This window comes from Chrysemys picta, chromosome 8, assembly GCF_011386835.1.
Source record: "Chrysemys picta bellii isolate R12L10 chromosome 8, ASM1138683v2, whole genome shotgun sequence".
Lineage (NCBI taxonomy): Eukaryota > Metazoa > Chordata > Testudines > Emydidae > Chrysemys > Chrysemys picta.
Genome location: NC_088798.1, coordinates 29,508,831 through 29,532,127, shown reverse-complemented (window position 1 = coordinate 29,532,127; position 23,297 = coordinate 29,508,831). Strand labels below are relative to the sequence as shown.

The following is a 23,297-nucleotide window of genomic DNA, read 5'->3' as shown; positions in this document are numbered from 1 at the left end:
CCACTGTGTCACAGGCCTGTATGACTGATGGACAATGGCATAGTTTCTAATGTTTTTCTTGTTCTAGCTCATTTCCCATAATAACTCTATTGATCATAATAGTTTTTATTATGGAAGCAAAGCTCCGTTGGCTAAACTTACTTTTACCACTCTGTTAATTAAACCGGCTGAAAAGCCCATTACATTAGGATAGACTGGAAGGACTTTTCAGCCGGCTTAATTAACATGGTAGTAAAAAGATCAGAAGCCACTGCAGCCTTTCCTATAGGAGGGCTCCCTTTGGTGCAATGGTATGCACGTTGGCTGGTGGTGTGGGATAGCTTGCACAGAGATTTCATGTACTGTATCTGTACTGTGGATAAAATTAGATGTCAGCCAAATTTGTCAATCTGGCTTCTCTAACAATTTCTACACTTCGTGTTTCCTTTTTCACCATCTAAGAGAAGAAAAGTTCCTCCACAACATATGTATCGTATTTTGCTCTGCACAATATTCCCTACGATCTCACAGTGAGATTATATTGATACAGACATGTGCACAGTGTGTGAGGAAGAGAATGTAAATGGAGTTTTTAATTAATAGTGGTATCTGCAACCGGTTGCACTCACCCTGCACTGGACAGGGAAGGGTTAACTCCATATTGTGGGCTGAAGAAGCCAGCCCCCTTCCTCCCTATTAGGCATGCTCCAAGTATAGCAGTAGTATAAAAGGGAGCTGCGCAGCAAAGTCTGGGCTGGCAGCCGAGGAGGAAGAACACTTGCAGCAGGCTCCCACCTGGGAAGTGCCAAAGACTCTGACAGCAGGAACCAGGAATGCTGAAACCCAGGAGGAGACTCAGACGCTGGTGGAAGTCCAGGAGAATCCACGGTTGCCAGGAGCCATCCGCGACAAAGGGTTTGTAGACCACGAAGGCACCCGAAGTATGACTACAAGATATACAGTAGGAAATAGCCCAGGGGCGTCCTCAGCTGCCCGGCTGAGAATAGTCAGCATGTTGTGGTCAGGATCCCCGCCATTGACACGGCCCTGAGTTTGGACCCAATGGAGTAGGGAGGACCTGGGTTCTCCTTCCCTAGCCATCACCCTCTACTAGGTGGCGGCCAGAGTTCCTGACTCTGGCCACTGGGCCTTACAGCCCTGAGAGCGAGGGCAACTCTACAGACTCTGACCACTAGGTCTTGAGGCCCTGAGGCCAAGAGCAATCCGGTAGACTTATTCATGGGACGGGGTGCCCCCACCCGTCACAGTGTCACTGAGTCGCATGCAGGCAGCAAGTATTCTCCCATGACACATCAATCACACCAGTGTCCAACTGTAAAGCTGTTTCCAATATGCTTTTTGTATCTTTAGTTAAATGAAGATCTTTGCCACAAAGCTGTATTCCAAATAGTTAAACCATTTCTAGAGCAGGATGGAATATGGCTTCTTATTTGTTGACATTGACAGTATCAATGTAGATACTCAAAAGATGGCGACACTACAGTACTAGATCACCTGCCTTCTGAATAATCCAGAAAAGGGTATTTGCTGCCAGCTACTGTTGACTGTAGGAATTTTTTCTGAGGTGTAGATGCGTTTTCTGAGATCTTTTCACATTTTCCTTTTTGAAGTGCTCTTTCTGCTCAAACTTCCATTCTCCATATAAAAGTTAATGGGCTTTGCATGGAGGATGTAGGCAGAATTGTCTCCTCACCCCACCAGGACAAAGAGCAGATCCTCCTGCAGCTTCCTGGCTACAGTTGTGGCTGCTGCTTGATCCGGCCCCTCTTAAAGCGGGTGTTGGATAGTGGATTTGGCAGGCACACTGTTAGCACTTTGGCAGCTGTCCAAACTCCCATCTGCACTGCTGCAAAAATTCCATGTAATAATGCTCTGTGGTGTGCAGGGATGTAAAATTCCCCCTCCTGGGTTCTGTGACCTTGTATGTACTTTGTGCCGAAGCATGTTAGTTCTTCTGCTTTCAGGCCATGTTATTCCATGCAAGGAGGGAACAGAATTTGCCCCTGGTTGGGTATTTAATTTTTTCAGATTATTTGCTTGAATTTTTTGTACCATTGCATGTTCAATAAAAATTCCATTTTCGTGTATCTTCTGAAACTTCAACCCAATGGGCTTCTCAGTATTCACAATCTTGTTACATGTATATGCATTTGCACATGCCTCTTGCCTGCAAAATTCATCTTGTGCTGCACTGTTAAATGTGCTGTCATGGCAAATGTAGGACAAATCTCCTAGCTCTACTGCGGGCAATCTTGGCAAATGGGTATTGCATGTTTGTTATTCAGAGATTTGTAATACAGTGAAACGAGGTCATCTGCCTTCTGAGCAGATTGGATGAGGATGTTTGTCCCACCTACTGTTTGTTCTGACAAGATAGGATAAGAAGTCATGTCATATTTGTATCTCCCCTTGGTAAGATATTTATTCCAAAAGAAAAGGAAATTAATGTTGTGGAAAGAGGAATAACTTTGTATTAATTAACTTGTTGAATCCAAGCAGAGTCTGTCTCAAGATTACTTTGCTCTTCCTAAACTTCCATTACTTGTTATCTGATACTTTTAGTGGCCTTTTCCTCCTTTATTACATATAACTACTAATTCTGTAATCAAGTGTTAGATGTTTTCCAATATGTCTTTATTTTTCTTTCCATTGGAATGTTGAGGGCTTTTCCAGCATCAGAGTTAATATTTATTTGCACCCTTATTAGCTGTCTTAACAGTTTTCAGGGAGTCATTAGACTGAATGTTCCATGTGCTCAATCAAAAGGGGCTTCTGCTGGGTTTGGGCTTCTGGGACTGTTCCACAAGTGGTATGGAGGATTGCAATGGTAGCTGCTGCATGGTCATCTCATTCTATGCCATCTGTATAGCAGAATGGTTTGGAGTTGCAAAGCAAACTTTTATTCCAGTCTCTTCACTGAAAAGATTCAATTCAGTGAGCTGCACTTATAAGTAGGATAAGCAGACTGTTGTGCTAATGAGAGCCTAATCATTAGGCTCTCTGTGAAGATGAATTTGCATGTGTTCTCATAGGGAGCAATATGGAGCAGAGTGTAAGTTAGACCAACCCTGAAGCTGCAGTAATTCCCACCAGTGCTGGGCAGGTTCCTGCACAATCCCAGAATATGGGGCTTGCAAAGGTAGCTTACAACTATGTGTTCCACTTTCTGCCTTCCCTCTATCACTGACTCACGCACAGGAATAGAATGACTAAGCATCAGGCCTAATGTCTTTCCACCCATCAATTTAAAATGGACTATGTCTGCACAATACACCACCTTTGGTAGCATATACGTATACATAGCTACACACCTCCGTGAAAAGCAATCTGTCCACGCTCTGGTGTATAGCTACACATGTCAGCGAAAGCCTGTAGCAGGGGGGTGGTAGTGGGGAAAGGTTTCAGCAACTCTCTGCTGCTAGAGCTTTTTGTTACTTTGAGGAGCTTTTGCGCTCATGCTCTCTCTCCCCCACCACCCAGCAGGAGCCTTTCCCCACTGCCGAAGTCTTTACCCGCACTGCAGAAGAGCTCCGGCAGTGAGAAGATGGTGGAGACTTTACCTGCTGCCTCCCCACTGCTGGAGTCCTTACCTGCAATAGTGAAAGGCTCCAGCAATGGGGGCTGCCACAGTCTTTCCCTCCAGTGGTGAAACTCTACAGTAGAAGAGAGCTGACGGAGTCCCAGCTGCCAGCTCCTTTTCCCTGCGGTGGGGAAAGGCTCCAGCAGCAGAGAGGCAGCGGGCCACTACGTGACTAAAAATAGCAGTGTAGAAGGGAAGGCGCAGCTTGGGTGAGTAGAGTCCTATAGGGTATGTACTTGGGAACATACCCACACCCTCTACTCGCCTAAGCCATGCCTTACCGTCTCCATTGCTACTGAACCCCCTGCTAGAGGGGCTACCTGAGTACATACTCTACACACCGCTGAACGAAGCATCCAATGTAGACTCCTATTACAGGCCAGGAACTTATCCAGTCTCCCCAGGTGGCCCATATTGTATGTGCATGTGCACAAAAGGGGGCAGAATTAAAGCTGGTGAACGTGATGGGGAGATGGCAGTGTGGGATGGTGTTAGAAACTTAACTGAGATTCTCCTGACATTTTTATGTTTAAATTCTCATCTGTATCTTATTAATAAGCTTCATGCCAATTTCTGCTCCCACCTACATCCATGCATCCCTGTTGGCTTTAATGGGATTGCTCCAGTATATCCTGAGAGCAGAAGGGGGCAGGGAAGGGCAGAGTTGTAGAAGAAATAGTAAGAATTTAAGATAGAAAAACTAACAAATGTCTTGGTTTTCCAGCCAGACCATCTCAATCTGTGATTGTCAGTTTTCATAAGCTAATTGGGTCAGACTTAGTCAGTACTTGGAGCGTGAGATCTCCAAGGAAATCACATGTTTTGGAGCAAGTGGTTTCTCTGACTCAGTAGGTTTCATGGTTTGCTTCTAATCTTGTATAGAGCCAGTGTCCCCAACATAGTGCTAGAAGGAACTGCTGGCGTTTTGAGATGAGATTTAAAATGGAATACCTGTGCATGTGTAATTAAAAATCCCATTGTGCTCTTCACAAAAAGATAAATTAACATTTATCACCTAGCTGTATTCTATTCTGGGTAATGACATGTGGCTACCTTAAAAAATTCCCCTATAATATGAATTAGAGAAACTGTCCTTCATCTCCACCTTAAAAACATAGCACATTTCAGTTGTGGATGAAGTTACATACATTCATTCATACATACATACCTGTATATGTATATATATATATATATATATATTGAAGTTGTGCATATAAAAGGCTCATCTCTTTATAATAATCTCAGTTCATCATCATATTCCAGACACTATCTATCCCTGTTTTTTGCATTTGCTTTTTTATGGTCTTTGTAGATGTACCTGGATGTTTAATTCTTTCAGTAATTTATCAGTTAGAGACTTAACCCCAGAACCAGTGCTTCTTGAGATTAATATATTATAGATGCCAACCTGTCATTACAGCTTCACTTGCTTCCTCTGTTCTTGAGTTCCACAACTGTGGCAATGTACTTGGCTGGTGTGTTCAAAGTTAGCCATGTGTTATTTCCCTCATGATCTCTTTACATTTCATCCTTTTATGGGGATGCTGAACATTTAATAAGTGAAAACATGAATAAAGGTGAAGAGTTGTGACATGCCAGTACTAAATGCAGACTTGATGCAGAGCAAACAGTAGCTCCACCCAAAGGGCTTTATCCTACAAGGTGCTGAGCATTTAAGCATGTACTTAACTTCAGGCACATGCATACACCCTTTTAAGTCAGTGGGACTACTCATGTGCTTAAACTTAAGCATGTTCTTAAGTGCTCTGCTGGATCATGGCCAGTGGGTTCAGCACATGGGCGGAACAAGTCAAACCCAAATACACCTCAGCTAACAACACTCTCAACTGTTTTGTCTAGGCAGGGATCTCAAACTCCCACCTTACAGGCCATAGCTGGCCCTCTCAATATCCAGCTCCTATGACAGATGTAAATTCTGTCAAGTTTTCATTTACAGAGACAAGTTTTGAGCTTCTGTGTTAATCCACAATTAATTCTCCGCCGGGGGGAGAAAGGATTGTAATGGGATCCACCATTCTGAGGAGAGTGCTCTACACACTGGACTATGCAGTAATTCTCAGGCGCTCTCTTTCTCTGGCCCAATGACTAAGTGTTCTATCCACAATGGAACAGTCATTGGGTTAGAGAGAAATGACTCTACAGTCCTGTAGTTAGGGCACCCCCTTAGAGATGGGAGACCCTGGGTCCAGTCCCCCTGCTCCAATGACTTTATCCACAATGGAACAGCTTCAATAGGAGAGACTGAGGGAGCCCCTCCCATCAGAATATCTGATAGCCCAGTGGTTAGAGCACTCTCCTGAGACGTTGAGACCCCCTGTTGCAATCCTTTCTCCCCCTCCTGCAGAGAGGGGTAATTGAAACTTGGTCTCCCACATCTCAGGCAAGTGCCCTAACCACTGGGCTAACAGCTATGAAGTGTACAGCAGCAGCAGCAGCTTCTCCAGATATTTTATGTGGTGCAAGGTAGGCAGCAAATTAATTACTACAAGAAATACTTAAGTGCCTAAACTTGACTCCAAGCAGCAGATTCCTATTCATGGATAGGTAGCACAGCTAGGTGCTTTTCTGCAGCTGGATTTATTGCCCATCTCCATGAAAGGGGTGAGGCTTAAGACACACCCTTGTCATCAGGGTCTCCTATTGGCTAGTTTAGGCAGCTCCCTGCCTAGCATGCTGGCTTTCGTAGATTGCATTCCTAGGCACCTAACTCTCCCCATTAATTGTATAGGGAGCCTAACTCAGGTTTCTGAATTGCAGTGTTCCTGTGATTTTCTAGGTTGGAATGCCTAAGTGCCTTTGTGGGTGTAGGCCTGAGAAATCTTAGGTTCCATTTCAGGCTCTTCAGAGGAGTGGGTTTCAATGGCCACCGACTCCTATGTTTCCCTCCAACCCAACCCTGTCTCTTCCCCACTTCTGGTTCCTCATCCCAGTCCCATTTTCCTTACCTAGGCTGTCCCAGTCTCTACTTCTCAGGCTTTTCATCTTCCAGTTTGCTTGCCCACCAAGTCCAAGTCTCACCTCTCCAAACGCCCCATCGCAATACCACTGTGTCCCCCAACTCCTCGCCTAGTCTCCTGGCCCAGGCATTCCCAGTCACTGCCCATCCCAACTCCCAATCTCAGGTTCTGTATTGTCCCCATTCTCTTTGTCCCAATCTACTCTCCCCACCATCCAATAGGTTTGACTCTTGCTACCTCTACATTTGACTGAAACAGCTTCCTCCTCCACTCTGCCTGGGCCCAGCAGGAAGGTCCTTGAGAGCACAGGAGAGAGAGGCTCCCTGCTCTTAGTTCAAGTGTCTGGACCCAGAAAAACCTGCAGCAGCCCAGAGTTGCAATTACAGGTAAAGTCCTGTTTAGCCCCAGGCTGGAGCATGCCCTGTGTGAACAAAATATTTGGGGAATTTGGCTGCTAAAATCTTGTCTCTGTGCCCATATGCATAGTGCAATTTTTCAAATGCACATAACTTCACTTAATGTGGGAAGATTTTCACAGGAACAGCAAAAGACACATCCCTCTCTCAAACGTCAAGTCCCTTCTCCAAGGTACGGGTTTGCTTATAGATTATCAAAGAAGGCCACCAGATTTTTTTTTTAACATGGGCAAAACAATGTATTTTTCCATAGTCTTGTTCTCAGAAATGGATTATGTGTTTTGGCTAAAGTTCCCCACCACACAAAAAGAAAACCCCACCAAAAAAAAAAAAACTACCTGAAACAGATACCCAGCATGGAAAATTTCAGCCCCAACATTTAAACTTTAGCAAAGTTATAAGCAACTGAAAACAAGGTCTTATAATGGGGAGTGCCAGGCAACCTTAGTAACAAGTGCTGTTAGGGCCACTGACCCACCACTGTGGGATTGCATTGCTATGGTCCTGTTTCTGAAGCTGCTCCATGGAAATAAAGGTGATCAGGGAATTGATCTGTTTTGTGCAGGCAGCTAATGATTGAAGTGAACATCTACATACATCTGCTCCTTATTAGCTAGTCTGTGATAGAATTTTAGAGGCATTCCAACAGAGATGGTTGAATACAATTCTTTAATTCAATTTCCTGGCTAGTAGTGCTTGTTCTCTCTCTGCCCCCTCCCCAAATCAGGCATCAAATAAGGGAACTTAAATAACTTCATTTTGTTGCTCAGGGTGGGTGGGGGTATTAAAATACAGCCTGGATACTTACAAGCACATAGAATAATAGCTAGAATATTGGATTCCTTCAAACTTTTGGTTGCATACTGGTGCTCATTATGGTAATGAGTTCTTTCCAGGTGAATAGATTGGCATATCAAAGTCTTTACTGAAGTACATGGAATCTGGCCCTGGTTATAGGAAGCTCCGCTTTGTATAGGATGGTTTGGTTTTGTATTTGGGGTGTGTGTGAAATATTTCATGTCCTGTTTTTCAGAAGTGTTGAGCATCCATAGCTCCCTTTGGTGTGAATGGTGCAAGGTCCCCAGTACCAATAAAAGTAAGGCCATAGATCTGCTTTAGTATCCCTCTAACAGGAAAGGAATAATATATCTTGAAGGGGGATTTCAGTGCTTTCTTTTGCTTTTGCTCAATAAATAAAATTATAATAATGTGTTCAGAATTTAGTTGTAACCCCTGCCATTTACATCTTGAAGGAACTCCATGAGTATACTGTTTCCCGTTTTTTATATACAAAGTGCATGGTTTTCTGTTGGGGCAATTGAAGGGATGGAGAGTTTTGTAGAAGCTGCAGATGAAAAATAAGTGGGAGGTGAAATTTACAATATCAAACGTGGTGGGGTTTAGTATTTTTATTTCTCTGCTATTTCCATTTCACACCTGTGTGGAATATAGTTAATTCTGTTATTACTTATCCCTGTTCTACACACACACACTCTCTGTATGAAATTTTGACCCTGGGAGATTTGCCATTGACTTCAGTGGGGCCAGAATTTCACCTTCTCTTTTGAACAGGATAATTCCATTTAGTATATCTTGCTTCCCATTCTGCTTCTGCAACCCTTACTCCTTGACTTCAGGTAGACTGCTCTTAGTAAGGCTCACAGGATTAGGCCTATAACTTGTAAAGTATTAAAGGCCAAGAGCATGTCGTTCTTGCTGGGGCATAACTATTACTCTGCTTTATTAGAGTTGGAAGTGCCATTATGGGTATTTTTAAAAGGGCACTAATTCACTCTGGTTAACTTTTAATATATTGAATAAAATACAATAAACTAAAGGTAACGCCATATACTAAAGGTGGGAGTGGCTAGGAATGAAAATACAGCTACTGTGTACATGTCTGATGGGGATATGCCCTTTTCATTCCCTCTATCCAATAAACCAGCCCATACAAATGGTGAACTCTCAGCAAGAGTTAGTTTGTTGGCAATACCCCAGGCATGAGCTATGTACAGTCTACATCCTGATGTATACACTCTTTGTTGCTAGATTTGAATGGAAGCCTGACAAAAGTGCCTCACTGAATTTCATACTTTTTCTGTCAACAAATATTATACAGACAAGTTTAGGTATAGGTAAGACTGGGGGCCAGCTGTTAAATTCCAAAACAAGCTTAAGTTTTTAATGCCTTGAGGGGGGAAACCTGACTGAGCAGAAAATACCAGGTTATAATTTTTCAGGTTAGGTACTAGCTGCCAAACAATGAAGTTCTGAGACCTTTGGCCAATTTATTTGGCGGTAGTATTTATGTTTAACCTTAATGGAAGTTAACTTAAACCTTAACTATAACACCAGACTACTGATCTGTCTTTTCTGGTGGCACTCACTGTGACCATATTCTATGAGAGTGGAAACACAAACACCCACATCTGCTTCTTGAAAATAATTTACTTTCTTAAGAGTATAGTGAAATATGTTGCTAGAGGGCCGTATTGGTGACAAGAGGGTAGAAATAACAGAGAAATCTACGCTATCATAGTTTTATTGTCAGTCCTGTCTATAGTGTAGCTTTGTAGCAGCCAACATTAGTACAAACATTGATGCTGGCTTCCTCAGTTTCTTATAGCTTCATATCCTAGTCATCTGCCCTTTGACCATGCTGATAGTTAAACTTAATTCACATCTACAAAATATAAAGTTTAATTATATTTAAAAAGGGAGAGGAAGGGAAAGGGAGAGAGGCTGGCCTTAACTCTCTATTGGAAAAGTACTTGAAATTCTTCACATTCTTCTCCTGTTAACAGCATGTTTACTTTTAATCACTGGGTTATTAGGATTAACACAAGTCATTGCTTCAAGCTCATTTAGTTTGAATTTAGTGAAAACAAACTACCTCCTACAGACTTTAGGAAACATTCTTTTTCCACATAAATGTATTAATTTTCAAGAAGCAACTATACAAAGTAACATGTGAGCCTGGGCTAACTCTTCAAACCCACCATTCAACACTATGGTGCATGTATGCATTCTAATTAAACACACTATTGCAAATTTCAGGATAATTTGAATATTTTCACACTAATTAGCAAAGCAATCTCTATTTTAGAGATTTGATCTTAAACATACTAAGTTGTTTTCATCTGTTTTAGCAAATAGGGGACTGCACTTTGGGCAGAGCAATTTTTAATTTTTTCCCCCCTAAACTAATAAAGTCTATCAGTCATCATTAGTTCCAAGGTAGAGCTTGTTTTAGGTTTCAGAGGAACTGAGTTTGTAGAAGTTCAAGCTTCTACTACAGAAAGCTTCCACATTTAGCCAAATTGTCTGTTACCTGTCAAAATTTTCTACTAAGAGTACACTTAGGTAAATATTTCTTTATTAAATGATTAAATCCATAAATAAATTCTTTTAATTCATTGAATATAAAATTAAAATCATTTACAACTTATTCCAGTATTACGGGGGGGGAGGGGAAGGGGGGTTAAAAAAAAAAAAACAAAAAAAAAAGGCTACATTTTGATAAATAAAATACTCAGCTTTAAAACAACTGATTTCTGTTTGCAGTTAAACTATAATTGGTACATAATAGCTGCCACCAGTGAGCACTCTAAAGTGCCCACCTCAGGAAGGAATGTATCTTCCAACTCATGTTTGGAAAAATTTTTTAGAAAAACAATAGTGTTAAAACTGAAGAGTTTAGAAAAGTTTAAAGTTTTCATAACCAGAACAAACATTTATCTGATCAGTTACAAACAGAAAACAGCACATGATTAAGGTAAGGTGCTCCAAAAAGAAGCAATAAAGTTGCTCCAGTACTATGAAGCTTTAAGTATACTTAAATCTCTGTTGCATTAGTGTCCAGTTGCACAGGGTGCTCTTGTAGTAGTATCTCAATGTTGCCCTCAAATGGGCAAGGCACCATTTCCACAGAGTTCTTTTCTCCATTGCTTGTTACTTCAAAATTCTGATAACTCCCCACCCCCATCACAATTTAGTCCCTAAATTTGTGAATGTCATTGAACAGTCTGTAATACGGGTAAGCTTCATTTGCATGTGGACAGTTGTAGTTGCATTTGCAAGACTGGATCATCATTACATTCTTAGTGAAAGTTTCTCCATCATCACAACGGAACCTGATCTTGACGGTCCTGGTCTGGTGGGGGGTACAGCATCTTCCATCCACACAGGAGCCACAGTATTTGGGGCGATACTTCTTCACACTGGAACAGCCAGCATAAGTAAACTTCATTGGGGCTTGTGACTTCTTGGTCTTGGTGCATTTCTTTCCCTTCTGTATGGAAGAGGTAACAATGTTATTAGCAAAAGATTTCTTTGTAACATCCACCTTCAACCCAGACCCATCTGGGGGGAAAAGGGGGCTATCACAGAGATCTATATTTACCTTTAGGGAACCATAACTGGTCTGTTCACATGGCCGCACTTCACATATCCTGGTCTCTTTGACTAGTCTACAGTCGGGATTATCGTTGGTGACTCTGGTAGAGATGCCAGTTCCACAAGTCTTTGAACACTGGGACCATGAAGTTGTCTGCACAATGCATTTGAGACTCTCAAAAGATCGGCTATATGGCTCGGATCCAAAGACTAGAAGGGAGGAAAAGAAGAAGAACTTGGCAAAAAGTTTCTCATATATCTTGGTGCCTCTTCTCAATGAGGAATACAGAAAAGCACTATACCCATTGTATTTAAAGTATCCCCTCCCAATACAGAGCATTACTAATATGCACAATAGCCTTACTCACCAGGTAGCGTTTTCAGTCCTCCTTTCACAATGGCAATCAGCTCGTTGTTCCTGGTTAATTCACCTTCAGAAGCATCCAGACCAAATTCTTTGTTGAAGAAACCTTCCAACTCCTCAGGAGCATCTTTGGTCTCATCACAGACCCATTCTTCACAGCACTGGCCAGGGACTTTAACCAGCCTTGGGTTGGCACAGCCCAGGTTAGGGAGAGAGAGTTCTTGTGGGCAGAGTGGGATGCAGCCCACAGCTCCATCTATGCATGTGCACTGGTGTTTACAATTGGGCTGGAAACTTTCACCATTCTGGTAGATTTTTGAGTTATATTCACAGGGTCTCCCCTCGGATTGCGCTGCAGAGATTAATAAAGAGAGAAAGGAGGGCGTTAGAGGTGAGACCCGCTGTTTTAAACGCATGCATATTTGCTGCTCGGTTAAATTCGAGTTATGGTAAAGTTCCCTACAATCCCCTAGAGACTCAAAGCTAGAACAATAAGTTAGTCAGGAATCACTTTTCCTTATGCGCTTTTAGCGGAGCCCAGACATACTGAATTGCATTCCAGACTGCTGAAGTCATGTGCCTTTCTGCCAAGCTACCAACAACAAAGCATAACCATACATGGACTCAAAATTACTAAACTTGGGCACTATGGGGACTATTATTATTTTTAAAGGAGCCAAACCACACGCCTCTTACCTCTGCAGATCCCCTTCTGAGCCGTGGTACTGGCGCCGAAATTGCATTCCAGCCCCTTGGTGTGATCACAAGGCTGGGTCTTACTGCAGTCCTCGTTGAGTTGTTTAGCGCAGACTTTACAGCAGCCGCAGCCGTCCAGAACCAGACCGACTCCCGGGGCACATTTGGGCACCTCCAGAGGGCACTGGCAGGCGGCCGGGCAGGCGGAAAGCGCCTAGGGAACGAAGCACATTAAAAGCTGATGAGTGTAAGTGCTAAATGGCCCATGCATAGAGACACAAACCCGAGATTTACAACAACCCACAGTACGGACAGCAGCGCTCGTCCACACCTAGGAGTTAGCGATGCTCCCAGTTTATGCCTTCACAACACATACACCCAGGCGATCGACTTTCCGGGGGTATATTTCGCGGCAGGAAAGTGACCAAAAAATGGCAAACAGCTTTAAAAAAAAAAAAAAAAACTCGAAACCCTACGGTCCCAAACAAAGTTACATGCAAACGCCAACTTACCAGCCTGAATAAGTGGACGAAGGCAACAGCCAGAAAGAAATAACTGGTGGTTTGGTAGTTCATTGTTAGCGAAGGAACTGTTTTCCTACTATAGCTAAAATAAAATAACAAACTAGAGTAGAGAGAGAGCCTAAAACTTTCCCTGCGGCTTTACAGGCTGAGTGGATCTCTTCTTGTGCCTGTAGAGAGAGGAGTCTAAATCCTAAAGGGCTGTGAAAGCGTGTGCTGCTACGTTTTCTTCTTTTCTGAGAAGAGCAAGAGGGAAAACAGGGCTGCTGCCTGGATCCTCCGCTTCTCGGGGTCCCTTTGCAGTCTGAGGAGGCAGCGAGGGAGCCACTCCTTATATACAGTGCTGATGCCGCCGCGTGTTGCAGCTGCACTGACGTTGAGCGTTCCAGAATGCTAAAGCATCCAGAATTCCAAAGCATCTCAGGAATGTTTCTTGGCGCGGTTTGCGTCCAAGCTCCTCCCTGTCTAAGTTGCACCTTTTTTTTTGGTCTCAATAAAGTAGTTCTACCCTCCCCTTCCCCCAATCCTCACACTTGAAATGATAATTTAAATAATCCTCCCTTTAAGGATCTTTTATGATCATGTGGGAAATGCATTTTAGGAGGTTCTTTTTTAAAAAAAAGTTCCCAGTTTTCAGGCTGGGAAACGCTATACGTAGATCCTCCCTGTGTGTTTATTAAGTAAGTTATGTACGACTGAATGTCACTCTGAAATATTGGGGGGGGGGGGGTCCGGAAAAGCAGCACAAATCTGTTGCTGAAATTATGCACCTTCCTATCAAAGCCAAAAAACTTTGATCCAGTGTGTGAGTGAGGGTGTGTATTTCAAACTAATGCCCTGATGGCTTACTTTTAAATATTTATGAATGGGAAAGGAACACAATAAATAGCTCCCTAGTATCTGGCAAAATTCCATTAAAAGGTCTTCCCTAGCTTTTTGCTTTGAGAGGTTCCTATTTTTGTTATAATCGTGCAAAGTGGAGGTTCTCAGTGCAGTGACTTTGAAGAATCACAGGAAAAAGTTGGCTACTTCTTTACAGGTCCAGTACATATATAATCAGCTGACCTTGCCCAGCCCTCACCCCCAGGTTGTGTAATTTTTTTTAAAGATCAGAATTTGGAAATGCAAATAACTCTGCTGCATGTTCTTATCCTAAGCCTTGCCCTAGGAAAGGTAAGTCAGACAACTCTTTTATAAATACTGTTCCTTGGAAAAATGAAGAAACTGCTACACTGTGTTCTCTCTAATTTATAATCTTTAAAGGTGAAGTCGCTGCAAGAAAATCGCTGCTTGGTTTAAAATTATTTTAAACACTGGATTTTGAAATTGAATAAAAGGAACCTTTTAAATTATTATATTGAGTTTACTATCCTCATTGCTATTTTATTCTGCCTAAATACTTTAGGAGGGCAGAATAACAAACCTTAAGTTTCTATGGAATATTGACCTCCCTATGACCTTCATTCCAGCATACAATGATAAGCAATTAAAATAAACATCTGTCTAAACTATAGGTTAACCCTAGAGGGGTGAAAATTCAAAGACTGATCATGTTACTTTTGTATAGGAATACTCATATATAGACGTTTTTAAAGCTTTTAATATATTCTCTACATACCAAATTTACATTAATCCAGTGATTTGTTATTGGGGTTGTCATTTCAGAGATAAACCCTTGAGTGCTCTAGATGTCTAGTGTTTAGGCCAGGAACAAGTTAGGAGAAAATCCCAGGCCCTGCAGCACATACATCCCGCTGCAGTCGTGTTTATCACCAAAGTTTTTAGTAATCCTCGGTAAGGTTAGACTCACTTAGGGATTCCTCCATGAAGCTAAAAATTTGGGATGGGGGGGAGGGGCAGAGTTCCTAGCTTCTGTTGTGGCATTTTTTAGGTTTCATGGCTGTAAGTATTTCCAGATGGTGATTCAGACACCAGACGTAACAATATTTCCATATTTGGTATAGCAGTAGCCTGCATTTTTCACATTTTTCTGCTCTGTTATCCAACCACAAAGCATTCTTGACAGCTTCAAATGGTGTTAAATATAGACTTAACTTCTGTTCCCAGGGCAGGAAATTCTTTGGGATTCCTGTTTTTCACGCAATCTGTCTATCATGATTTAGTAGAAATTACAGTGGAGGAGCCAACTGTAGCTTGCTCGTTTATTGAAAAAAGCAAAGTAGTTCGGTCTGCTACCCAACAGCGTTACAATATATCCCCATTCCAAGGATTTTTTTCTTTGCAAACAGATTACGGTTCCTAACACAAGTTTGTTTTTTGTTGCCTTCAATGATTGAAGGTGGAAGAGCAGACCCACAGCGGAGGAGAAACTTGACAAAAGCCTCCAATGCCCTTGGAAACCAGAGGTGGTGGGGAAGAAGTGGAGAGGGAGGGGATGGGCAGAGGAGGGGGGATCTGATTAACCTGTCTGCCTAGCATTTCCAAACAGTATGTGTCTCTGTGTGCTGCTCCTAAAGGATAGGTGGTTAGGGAGGGAAAGCAGCACCGGCCCCGCTGCTAGGAGGAGAGAAGCCCAGACGTCTTGTCGCCTGCTCCTTTCCACCACTGAAAGGGTTACAGAGAGGATCATTTCATGGTGACTGATTGGGGGACCGTGCACATGTTTCAGGGTAAGTTTTGCTCCCGGTGCTAAATCTGTTTAGGGGGCTGGGGGACGTGTGTGTGTGCGTTTGGGGTTTTTTAAAATACAGCAGGAATAATAGGCAGCTTTGTTGGACCTTGCTGGAGCCACAGAAAAGGGGGTTTGTTGTTGTCTTGGGAGCGCCTGCTCCTGGACTTGGCTTTAGATTGAGCAGTGTGGGGGGCACTCTGCTGCCAGGGAGGTGAAGGCGACACAAGAAAGGGGCCAATATAATAGGGCCACTGTCTTCAGCAGAGGCTTGGAGCTGCAGCCTGAACCCTACAGTGGAGTTTCCAAAACATATGTGGTTTTGTTTTACTTCTCAAGCATGCATCTTTTCTAACTGGCTCCAGCCACCCCTCCCCCCTCCTCTACTCCCCAAGGAATAGACCAGGGGTTGATGGATAAAGTCCATCTTTGTTGATTCTTCTGGAGACCATTCTCCCTCCTCCCCATCAACACCCCACCACCATCACCCTGGATAAATAAAGTAACATGAGGAAACCATCTGTTGACCCAAAATGGTGGCATAAGGGACCAATTTAAGCATAAAATAATTCCCCCCCACCCAACCCCCTCTGAAAGTGCCTTTACAATTATAAGAGAGACAAGGTGGGTGAGGTAATATCTTTTATTGGACCAACTTCTCTTGGTGGAAGAGACGAGCTTTCCAGCTCAATGGAAGTATTTTACTGGAAGCATTTCTGCTTTAAAGGCTCTTTCATGGTCTCCCTGTTTCAGTTATGTTTCATATGGTGCCAGGGTGGGAATGTGGAGAGTATGAAAAGGAGACAGAAAGAGGCATTTGTGTGGCTGTCATTGCACTGGAGCTGGTCTCAGCAGCAGCCGCCCCCAGAGCTGTCACTGTTGTGGAGGTGATGCTGCCCCATGCTGGAAGGGAACGGGCTGCACTGGCCCCTGGCCTTGCTGAGGCTCTGCAATGAGGGAGAGAGAAGAGAGTCTGTTGCCAGAGTCTTATTTCCAGCTTCAGCACAAACTTAGGATGTTTCCAGCTCAGTTCCATATTTGGTGAAAGTCTTGTGAGCTTCGTCATCCATCCGATGATGGGGATGATGCAGCCTCAGCAGCAGCCACCAAGCTCCTTTTAGAAAGAGGAAATCAGGGGTCTTTGACCTGCATACCAAAAATACAGGTCACTGGAGAATCTGTGGGCACGTTTTCAATCCTTCCCTTCTGAGCCTGGGGGAGGGGCTTGGGGGGTTTCCTCCGCTGGAGAGTTTACTGATGATCGTTGTGCCTCAAGAATGAATATCATCAATTCATCCTGGCATGTTAACCACATTAAGTTAGGGATATGACTGAACAGCTGCGTTTGTTTTACATTGTTTTAGAGATGGACCCAAGCCATGAAGTTCACATTTGGATCTGACAGTCCTCAGAGTTTGGGTGGAATGGGGGATTTGGATGGTGATTTTGTTTTGACCCATTATAGAGATAGGGACCAGTGCAAAGTTTGGATCTGGGGCCAAATTTCCCCAATGCCCTCAAGGGATTTTGGTTCTGGGCCAGTGTTTTTCTGCGGTTTGGTTAGAATAACAGAATCACAACTTTATGTATTTGTTTTTGTTTTCATCTGCGAAGTCATTTTGCTCCGAGTTCCATAAGGGAAAGGAAAAAACGCAGCTAATCTTGTAATCTGGCAGTGCCCGGAGGAGTTTAGGAGAGCTGAGAAGATAAGGCAGGTGTGCAGTCTAAAAGAACAGATTATTCTCTCTCTTTCTTGAAGATTTACATTTCCTTGTGTGCCAGTGCATGTGCCTGATACATTGCTGGGGGCAAAAAGCAGGTGAGCAGCTGTCCCAGATATGTGCTTTAGTGATGTTGATATACTAGATTAGCCACACCAAATACTTTGAAGTGTTGTAATTTATATGAGTATAGTATATGCGTTCTGCCACGACTCAGAGCCTGCACCTGAATGCAGCCACAAAAGGGTTAATGTGGTGTTTCATCCTTTTAATCTTTTCATCATTTTCTTTTCATTCTAATCTAAATCTCCCTTGCTGCAATTTAATTCAAATGCCAGATTTGTTGGGCTTTTGTCTATGGTGTTTTTGCGGCTCATGAAAGGTGATGGGTTGGCAGCTCCAGGCCTTCTCTTCACAGATTAGATATTCCCTGAGTATGAGTGGTGGCAGGCAATGCTTCCCTTCCCTTCCCTTCTCATCAATTGCCTCAAAACTTGACCTAAAAACAGGGTTGCAAGGGTAATTAATTCTTTATTCCCATGCAACTCGTTGACTGTCTCCCAATATTGACAATAAGTCACCAATTAGTGCTATTTGTGATTATAGGCATTTTTATTTGCATACCTACCCATTAATAATTGTCCTGAGACCACCAACTAATTCACATGAGCCACCAATAACCATTAAGTGGTTCCATTAACCATTTCTATCCCTACTGACTTGGCAAAATTGCAGTTGGTGACCTGGAGATGAAAGGTTTCTTATCCTGTTTCCAACTCTCTGAGCTCTCCAGTATTCCAGGTTTTCCTATTTTGCAGGTGTATGATTCTCCTCAGATGTTTTAATGTGAAGATCTGTAATTCCTTTTGAACCTGTGACTGGTTGAATCTGTAACTGATACAATTTTATCCAGGATAAATCATAGAATCATAGAAATGTAGAACTGGAAAGGACCTCGATAGATCATCTTGTCCAGTCCTCTGCACTGAGGCAGTACTAAATATTATCTAGACCATCCCTGACAGGTATTTGTCTAACCTGTTCCTAAAAACCTCCAATGATGGAGAAGAGAAGAATGAATGGGGGGTGGGGGGCATGATAACAGTTTTCAAGTATATAAAATGTTGTTACAAGGAAGAGGGTGAAAAAAGCCTCTGAGAATAGGACAAGAGGCAATGGGCTTAAATTGCAGCAAGGGAGGTTTAGGTTGGACATTAGGAAAAACTTCCTAACTGTCAGGGTAGTTAAGCACTGGAACAAATTGCCTAGGGAGGTTGTGGAATCTCCATCATTGGAAGGTTTTTAAGAGCAGGTTAGACCAATACCTGTCAGGATGTTATTACTTAGTTATTACTTAGTCCTGTCCTGAGTGCAGGGGGTCAGGACTAGATGAGCTATAGCCATCCCGTCCAGTCCTACGCTTATATGATTCTACAGCCTCCTTAGTACAAAGCAAGCATTTGGGACAACTTCTTATATTCGTGGTTATATATATTTACTGGGTATATATAACATTAATTTCACAGGCCACCTCTCTTTGCATTTCCCTAGCACCTGTGCTTTAGGAGCCTAGAGTCTGAACTTTCATTTCTTCCGGGAAAAGGGTTCCAATGGAACTGTGACGGGTTGGACCCCTTGGGAAGCCACCTGATGTGCTGAGATACCACTGAGTCTACCTGTTCTGCCAGCCTGGGCCCCCTTTAACCTGCCTTGCTGAGCCAGGCTCTTAAAACCTCCTCTAAGACACACACAGGCAGGGCCACACTCAGCTGCAGATCAGCTCAGGGAAGACTCATCTTAAGAAACTTTCCACAGCACCCAGATGTCCACCCACCCTTGGAGCACAAACCCAAAATAAGATGAAATTCGCCTCTTCCCTCAATGTGGAGGAGGGTATGCACAACTACTCTCCCCCACCCCCTCCCAGTTATAAATCACATAAACTGTGTTATATTGTAAACCAGAAATAAATTTATTAACTATAACTCATGTATCTTAAGTGGTTAAGGAGGTAGCAGACAGAACAAGGCAAATTACTAAGAAAATAAAACAGAGCACACAAATTAGGCTTAATACACTAAATAAACTGTTTACTTATAAGTTCTCACCCTAAATGTGGTTCTAATAATCTTCTTCACAGGCCAGATGCCCTTCCAGCCTGGGTCCAGTTCTTTCCCCCAGTTCCCCCTTAGTTGTTTCCAGCAGTCATCTTGTGTGGGGTAGCAGGAGAGAACTGACAACCTTGATTACCTCACTGTCCACCCTTAAATAGGATTTGCATAAGGCAGGAATCCTTTGTTTCCCTAGTTTGACCCCCCCCTTCCCTTACAGTGGAAAGGTACAAGAAGTCCCAGGTAATGTTTTAGTATCAGGTGACAAGACCACCTGACTCTGTAGGATCACAGCGTCCATGAGTCAGGGGCAGTATGGAGCATCCACAGGAAGGCCAAGCTTTTCACAGTCCATTGTCCTTGCTGATGGGCCATCCGCCCTGTCTGGCTTCTCAATTGTTGTACCTGAAGTGTTAGCATTGGGCATCAAACAAAGTTGCATAGTTGAAATACAGATACATAGTCAATATTCCTAACTTCAGATACAGAAATGATACAGGCATACAAATTGGATAATCACGTTCAGTAAATCATAACCTTTCCAATGATATCTCACATGAGCCATCTGACAAAGTATATCTCAGTTATGTCATATTCATATCATAAGCATATTTTCATAAAGAATATGGAATGACATGTCACAGGAACCATACCAAAAAGGAAATTAATGGAGGGGTGTATCTCCCTACCTAAAGATTTCAGTCTTTCAAGACTATTTTCAGGGATTTGGGGGCTATGAACAGATATTCCCCTCGGTGTTGCTGGTTCCATTGAAAGTACATACCCAGAATTGGAAAGGAGAACATCAAAAGGTTGTAGTTATGTGAACTTTTGGGAAGGTTCTGATTAAAACCAGAACCCAAATCTTTTTGTACTGTTTTTAATTTCCTCTTTCCCATTCTCATTTTCCTTTACCCATCCCCTCCTATGTGTTCCCTCTTCTTTGGTTTCCTTTGCCCTGTTTCAGTTCTTTCTCCCCCTAGCCTTTCCTTTTTTAATGTTTACTTACATAGATTGGGCCTCTTCTGCTGCTCCTGCCAAGCCGCTGGTTCCTGCTGCACAAAATCAGCTCTTCCAGGGTCAATGGCTCATCCAAATGACTCACAGGAGGTGCTAATCCAGTGGGGCAAATTAAGCAACATACAGGCAGAGCGGTGGAGTAGCAGGAAGGCCTCAACATGTAAAATTTAAGTGGGTTCAGATTTTACTCCCTGGATTTGCGCAGTTAATGCAGAATTCCTGGGTGCAGGGCTTCCTATCTGTACTTTCCCTGCGTTACTATCAACTTATTGTTTCTTTTAGCTGGGCTCAAACCTGTCAGCTCTTCTGTAGTCTGTGCCTGTATTTTCTGATATATTGGATATCTATGTGCCCCATGCTGCCCTCCACATCTGCAGGGGGAGTTTGGCTTTTAGATACCCAGCTAGAATAGCCAAGGGTAACAATTTCTTGATATGACAGCTTTCCACTGACTCCTCTCCAGGGTGTCATGGGCTTCCAGTTCCATGGAACTGGAGGGGGAGCTAATTTCCTCCTTCTAACCCCACATTAAAAACAAGGAACCTAAGACAGTTGCAGGCTATATTAAATTGTGCAGCTTTCCCTTCTAAAATGTATAGCTCGCACCTCACACAGACTGTAGGGCTAGATCATGGAAGCATGGTCCCTGTGGGGCATCACAACAGATTGGAAGCAAGAGCCATCCATGTGGATGCCCCTTTGCTTTTTGTTGATTTCCTGAGACATGGGTTAAAAGGGTGGGTTTCTGGCTTCTCCCTGGATGGGGAAGCGATAGTCTCTCTCCCAGATGGAGAATTCACCAGAAACTGCACAAGTTGAAACTCACAGTTCTTTAAACATGTCTGTGTGGATCCTACTCAAGCTGTGAAGCCTATATCATGGTATTGCCACCCTTACTTCTTTGCTACTGCTAGCAGCGGTGTTGCCTTTAGAGCTGGGCACCTGGCCAGCAACCGCTGCTCTCCCACTTTCCAGGTTCAGGCAGCACCACCACCACCACCACCAGCGCAGAAGTAAGGGTGGCAATACCACAACCCCCTACAATGGACTTGCAACCTCCTTTTAGATCAGGGCCCCCAGTTTGAAAAACGTTGCAGAGAAATCACATATTTTTCGTGGATTGGTCATGGCATTTAGCAAATTTCATGGATGTTTAACAGCCATGAAATTTACTATTTATGCCATGACCAACCCACGTAAAATGTGTGATTTCTCCATGACTTAAGTAGACCCCTACTCATAACAGGGAAGACAGCAGCAGGGGAAGAACTGCTGACCTCTCTCAGCCCAGGGAGGAAAGGGACTGAGTTACAAAGGAGGCCAGCTGGGGAGAAGCTGGTTTAAGGCTGTAGTGAGCCTGAATGAACAGAGACTCCAAGGAGAGCTGTGTGATTCCTCAGCCCAGGAGTGGAAGCTGGCCTGAACCAACAGAGATCCCAAGGAGGTCTGTCAGACTCCTGAATGAATGGCAGGGCTTAGGGCTAAAAGAGTCTGTGTTTTGGAAATGACTGAACAAAATGAGACCTCACGAAGGGGGAATCTTGTTTAAGTGTTCTGGTCTGAGACTAAGTCATTGCAAGGAACGAAGAGGGAATGAGGGTAGGATGCCTGCAGGGCTACCTCAAGCCACAAGGAGGTCCATAGGCAGGTACAGCTCTCTCTCCAAATATTAAAGCTCATTTGACTAGAGTGCAAGTTCCATCCTCTGAGTGTTTCAGGAACATCCCCATATCTGAAATTTGCAAGGCAGCTACATGGAGTAATCCCTTACTTTTATTAAACACTATGCCATTGACCGGGCTGCACGATCAGGGGCAAAATTTTGTCTGGCAGTGTTACAGACTGTTTAGTTAGTGGCAATTGGTACTCCTTGGTCCCACCTTACACATCGGCATTGCTTATCAGTTACCTAGAGTGGTGTCCACACAGACACATACTCAAAGAAAAAAGAATGGTTATTTACCTTATAGCAACTGTGGTTCGTTGAGATGTTGACCATATAGACTCCATGATGCATCCTCCGTCTCTTCTTTTTCAGAGTCCTCCTTATCTGGGATTCTGAATTCGTGTGGAACTGAGGGACAGTTGCAGACCTTATGTCCTCAGCTGGGGTGTGGGGGGGTGTCACAGTGACATGCACAACGCAGGCGTGGCCCCGATGGACACTGCTATTCAAAACAGTGCAGTCTCATACACATGAGGTGCATGCACACCTGGAGAGGGGCAACAACATCTTGAAGAACCACAGTGACTATAACATAATTAACTGTTGTATTTGGCTTCCATATGCAGGTTATTCATACGTAGAGGAGAATGGGTCCCTATTTCATTATTGCACCTTTCTCGATGAATGAAAAATCCAGTGCTGGGGAAGGAAGCTATAAAAAGGATTGACAGCAAAATCATAAGAATCCATAGCATTCCAGGGGCCCAGGGAGAGAGGTGAGAGGAAGATTTTCCAGATTAAAGCTCTGAGGCAGATTTTCCAGATTTTACTCTAAAACTGAGAGGCAGATTTTCCAGATTAGCAGAGATTTGTTGAATTTTGCACTGCAAGGTTTGGTAGGAGAGTTTCAGCTATGTCTTCGATTCTGTTACCCGTAACTCTTTATTTGGAAAACTAATCAGACATAACTTTAGATAAAAATCCTAGATTAAAATGCCCCTTGTTTGTATTACTAATAACTCTTTTAGATTATTCACGCTGAAAACGGGGAATGTTCAATGTACAAACATTCTTTTACTCAGTTATGCTGTGACTTCACTTAGCTTGACAGGGAAGCGAGACTGATCTGTTCATAGTTCTATGCACTAGCACAAGGCCACAGTGTTTGGCTTGTGAGCACCACAGAGGAATGTTTAAAAA

The 23,297-nt window shown here is 43.2% G+C and overlaps 2 protein-coding genes across 3 annotated transcripts in view; one reads left to right on the top strand and one right to left on the bottom strand.

The window, feature by feature from the left end:
- Positions 1–10,333: 10,333 nt before the first annotated feature.
- CCN1 (cellular communication network factor 1) lies at positions 10,334–13,317 on the bottom strand. Its single transcript, XM_005294467.4, has 5 exons — positions 12,942–13,317; positions 12,430–12,643; positions 11,738–12,085; positions 11,377–11,579; positions 10,334–11,265 (listed from the first exon to the last, which is right to left on the bottom strand). The coding sequence occupies exons 1-5, from the start codon at positions 13,002–13,004 to the stop codon at positions 10,966–10,968; spliced, it is 1,128 nt and encodes a 375-aa protein (XP_005294524.1). The 5' UTR covers positions 13,005–13,317; the 3' UTR covers positions 10,334–10,965.
- A 2,061-nt stretch (positions 13,318–15,378) lies between these two features.
- Positions 15,379–23,297, top strand: part of DDAH1 (dimethylarginine dimethylaminohydrolase 1) — a 168,126-nt gene continuing 160,207 nt past the window's right edge. Inside the window, exon 1 of one of the 2 annotated variants that reach the window (XM_065554157.1) lies at positions 15,379–15,580. The gene's annotated coding sequence lies outside the window, so the exon portion shown is untranslated. The remainder of the gene's footprint in view (positions 15,581–23,297) is intronic. The other variant, XM_065554156.1, reaches the window with a different exon arrangement.

Excerpts from the sequence above, each read along its gene's own strand:
- CCN1 (XM_005294467.4), bottom strand. The coding sequence starts at position 13,004 with ATGAACTACCAAACCACCAGTTATTTCTTTCTGGCTGTTGCCTTCGTC. Across the intron at positions 12,644-12,941 it reads TCGTCCACTTATTCAGGCTG|GCGCTTTCCGCCTGCCCGGC; the intron begins GTAAGTTGGCGT and ends TTCGTTCCCTAG. Across the intron at positions 11,580-11,737 it reads AGGACTGAAAACGCTACCTG|TCTTTGGATCCGAGCCATAT; the intron begins GTGAGTAAGGCT and ends CCTCCCTTCTAG.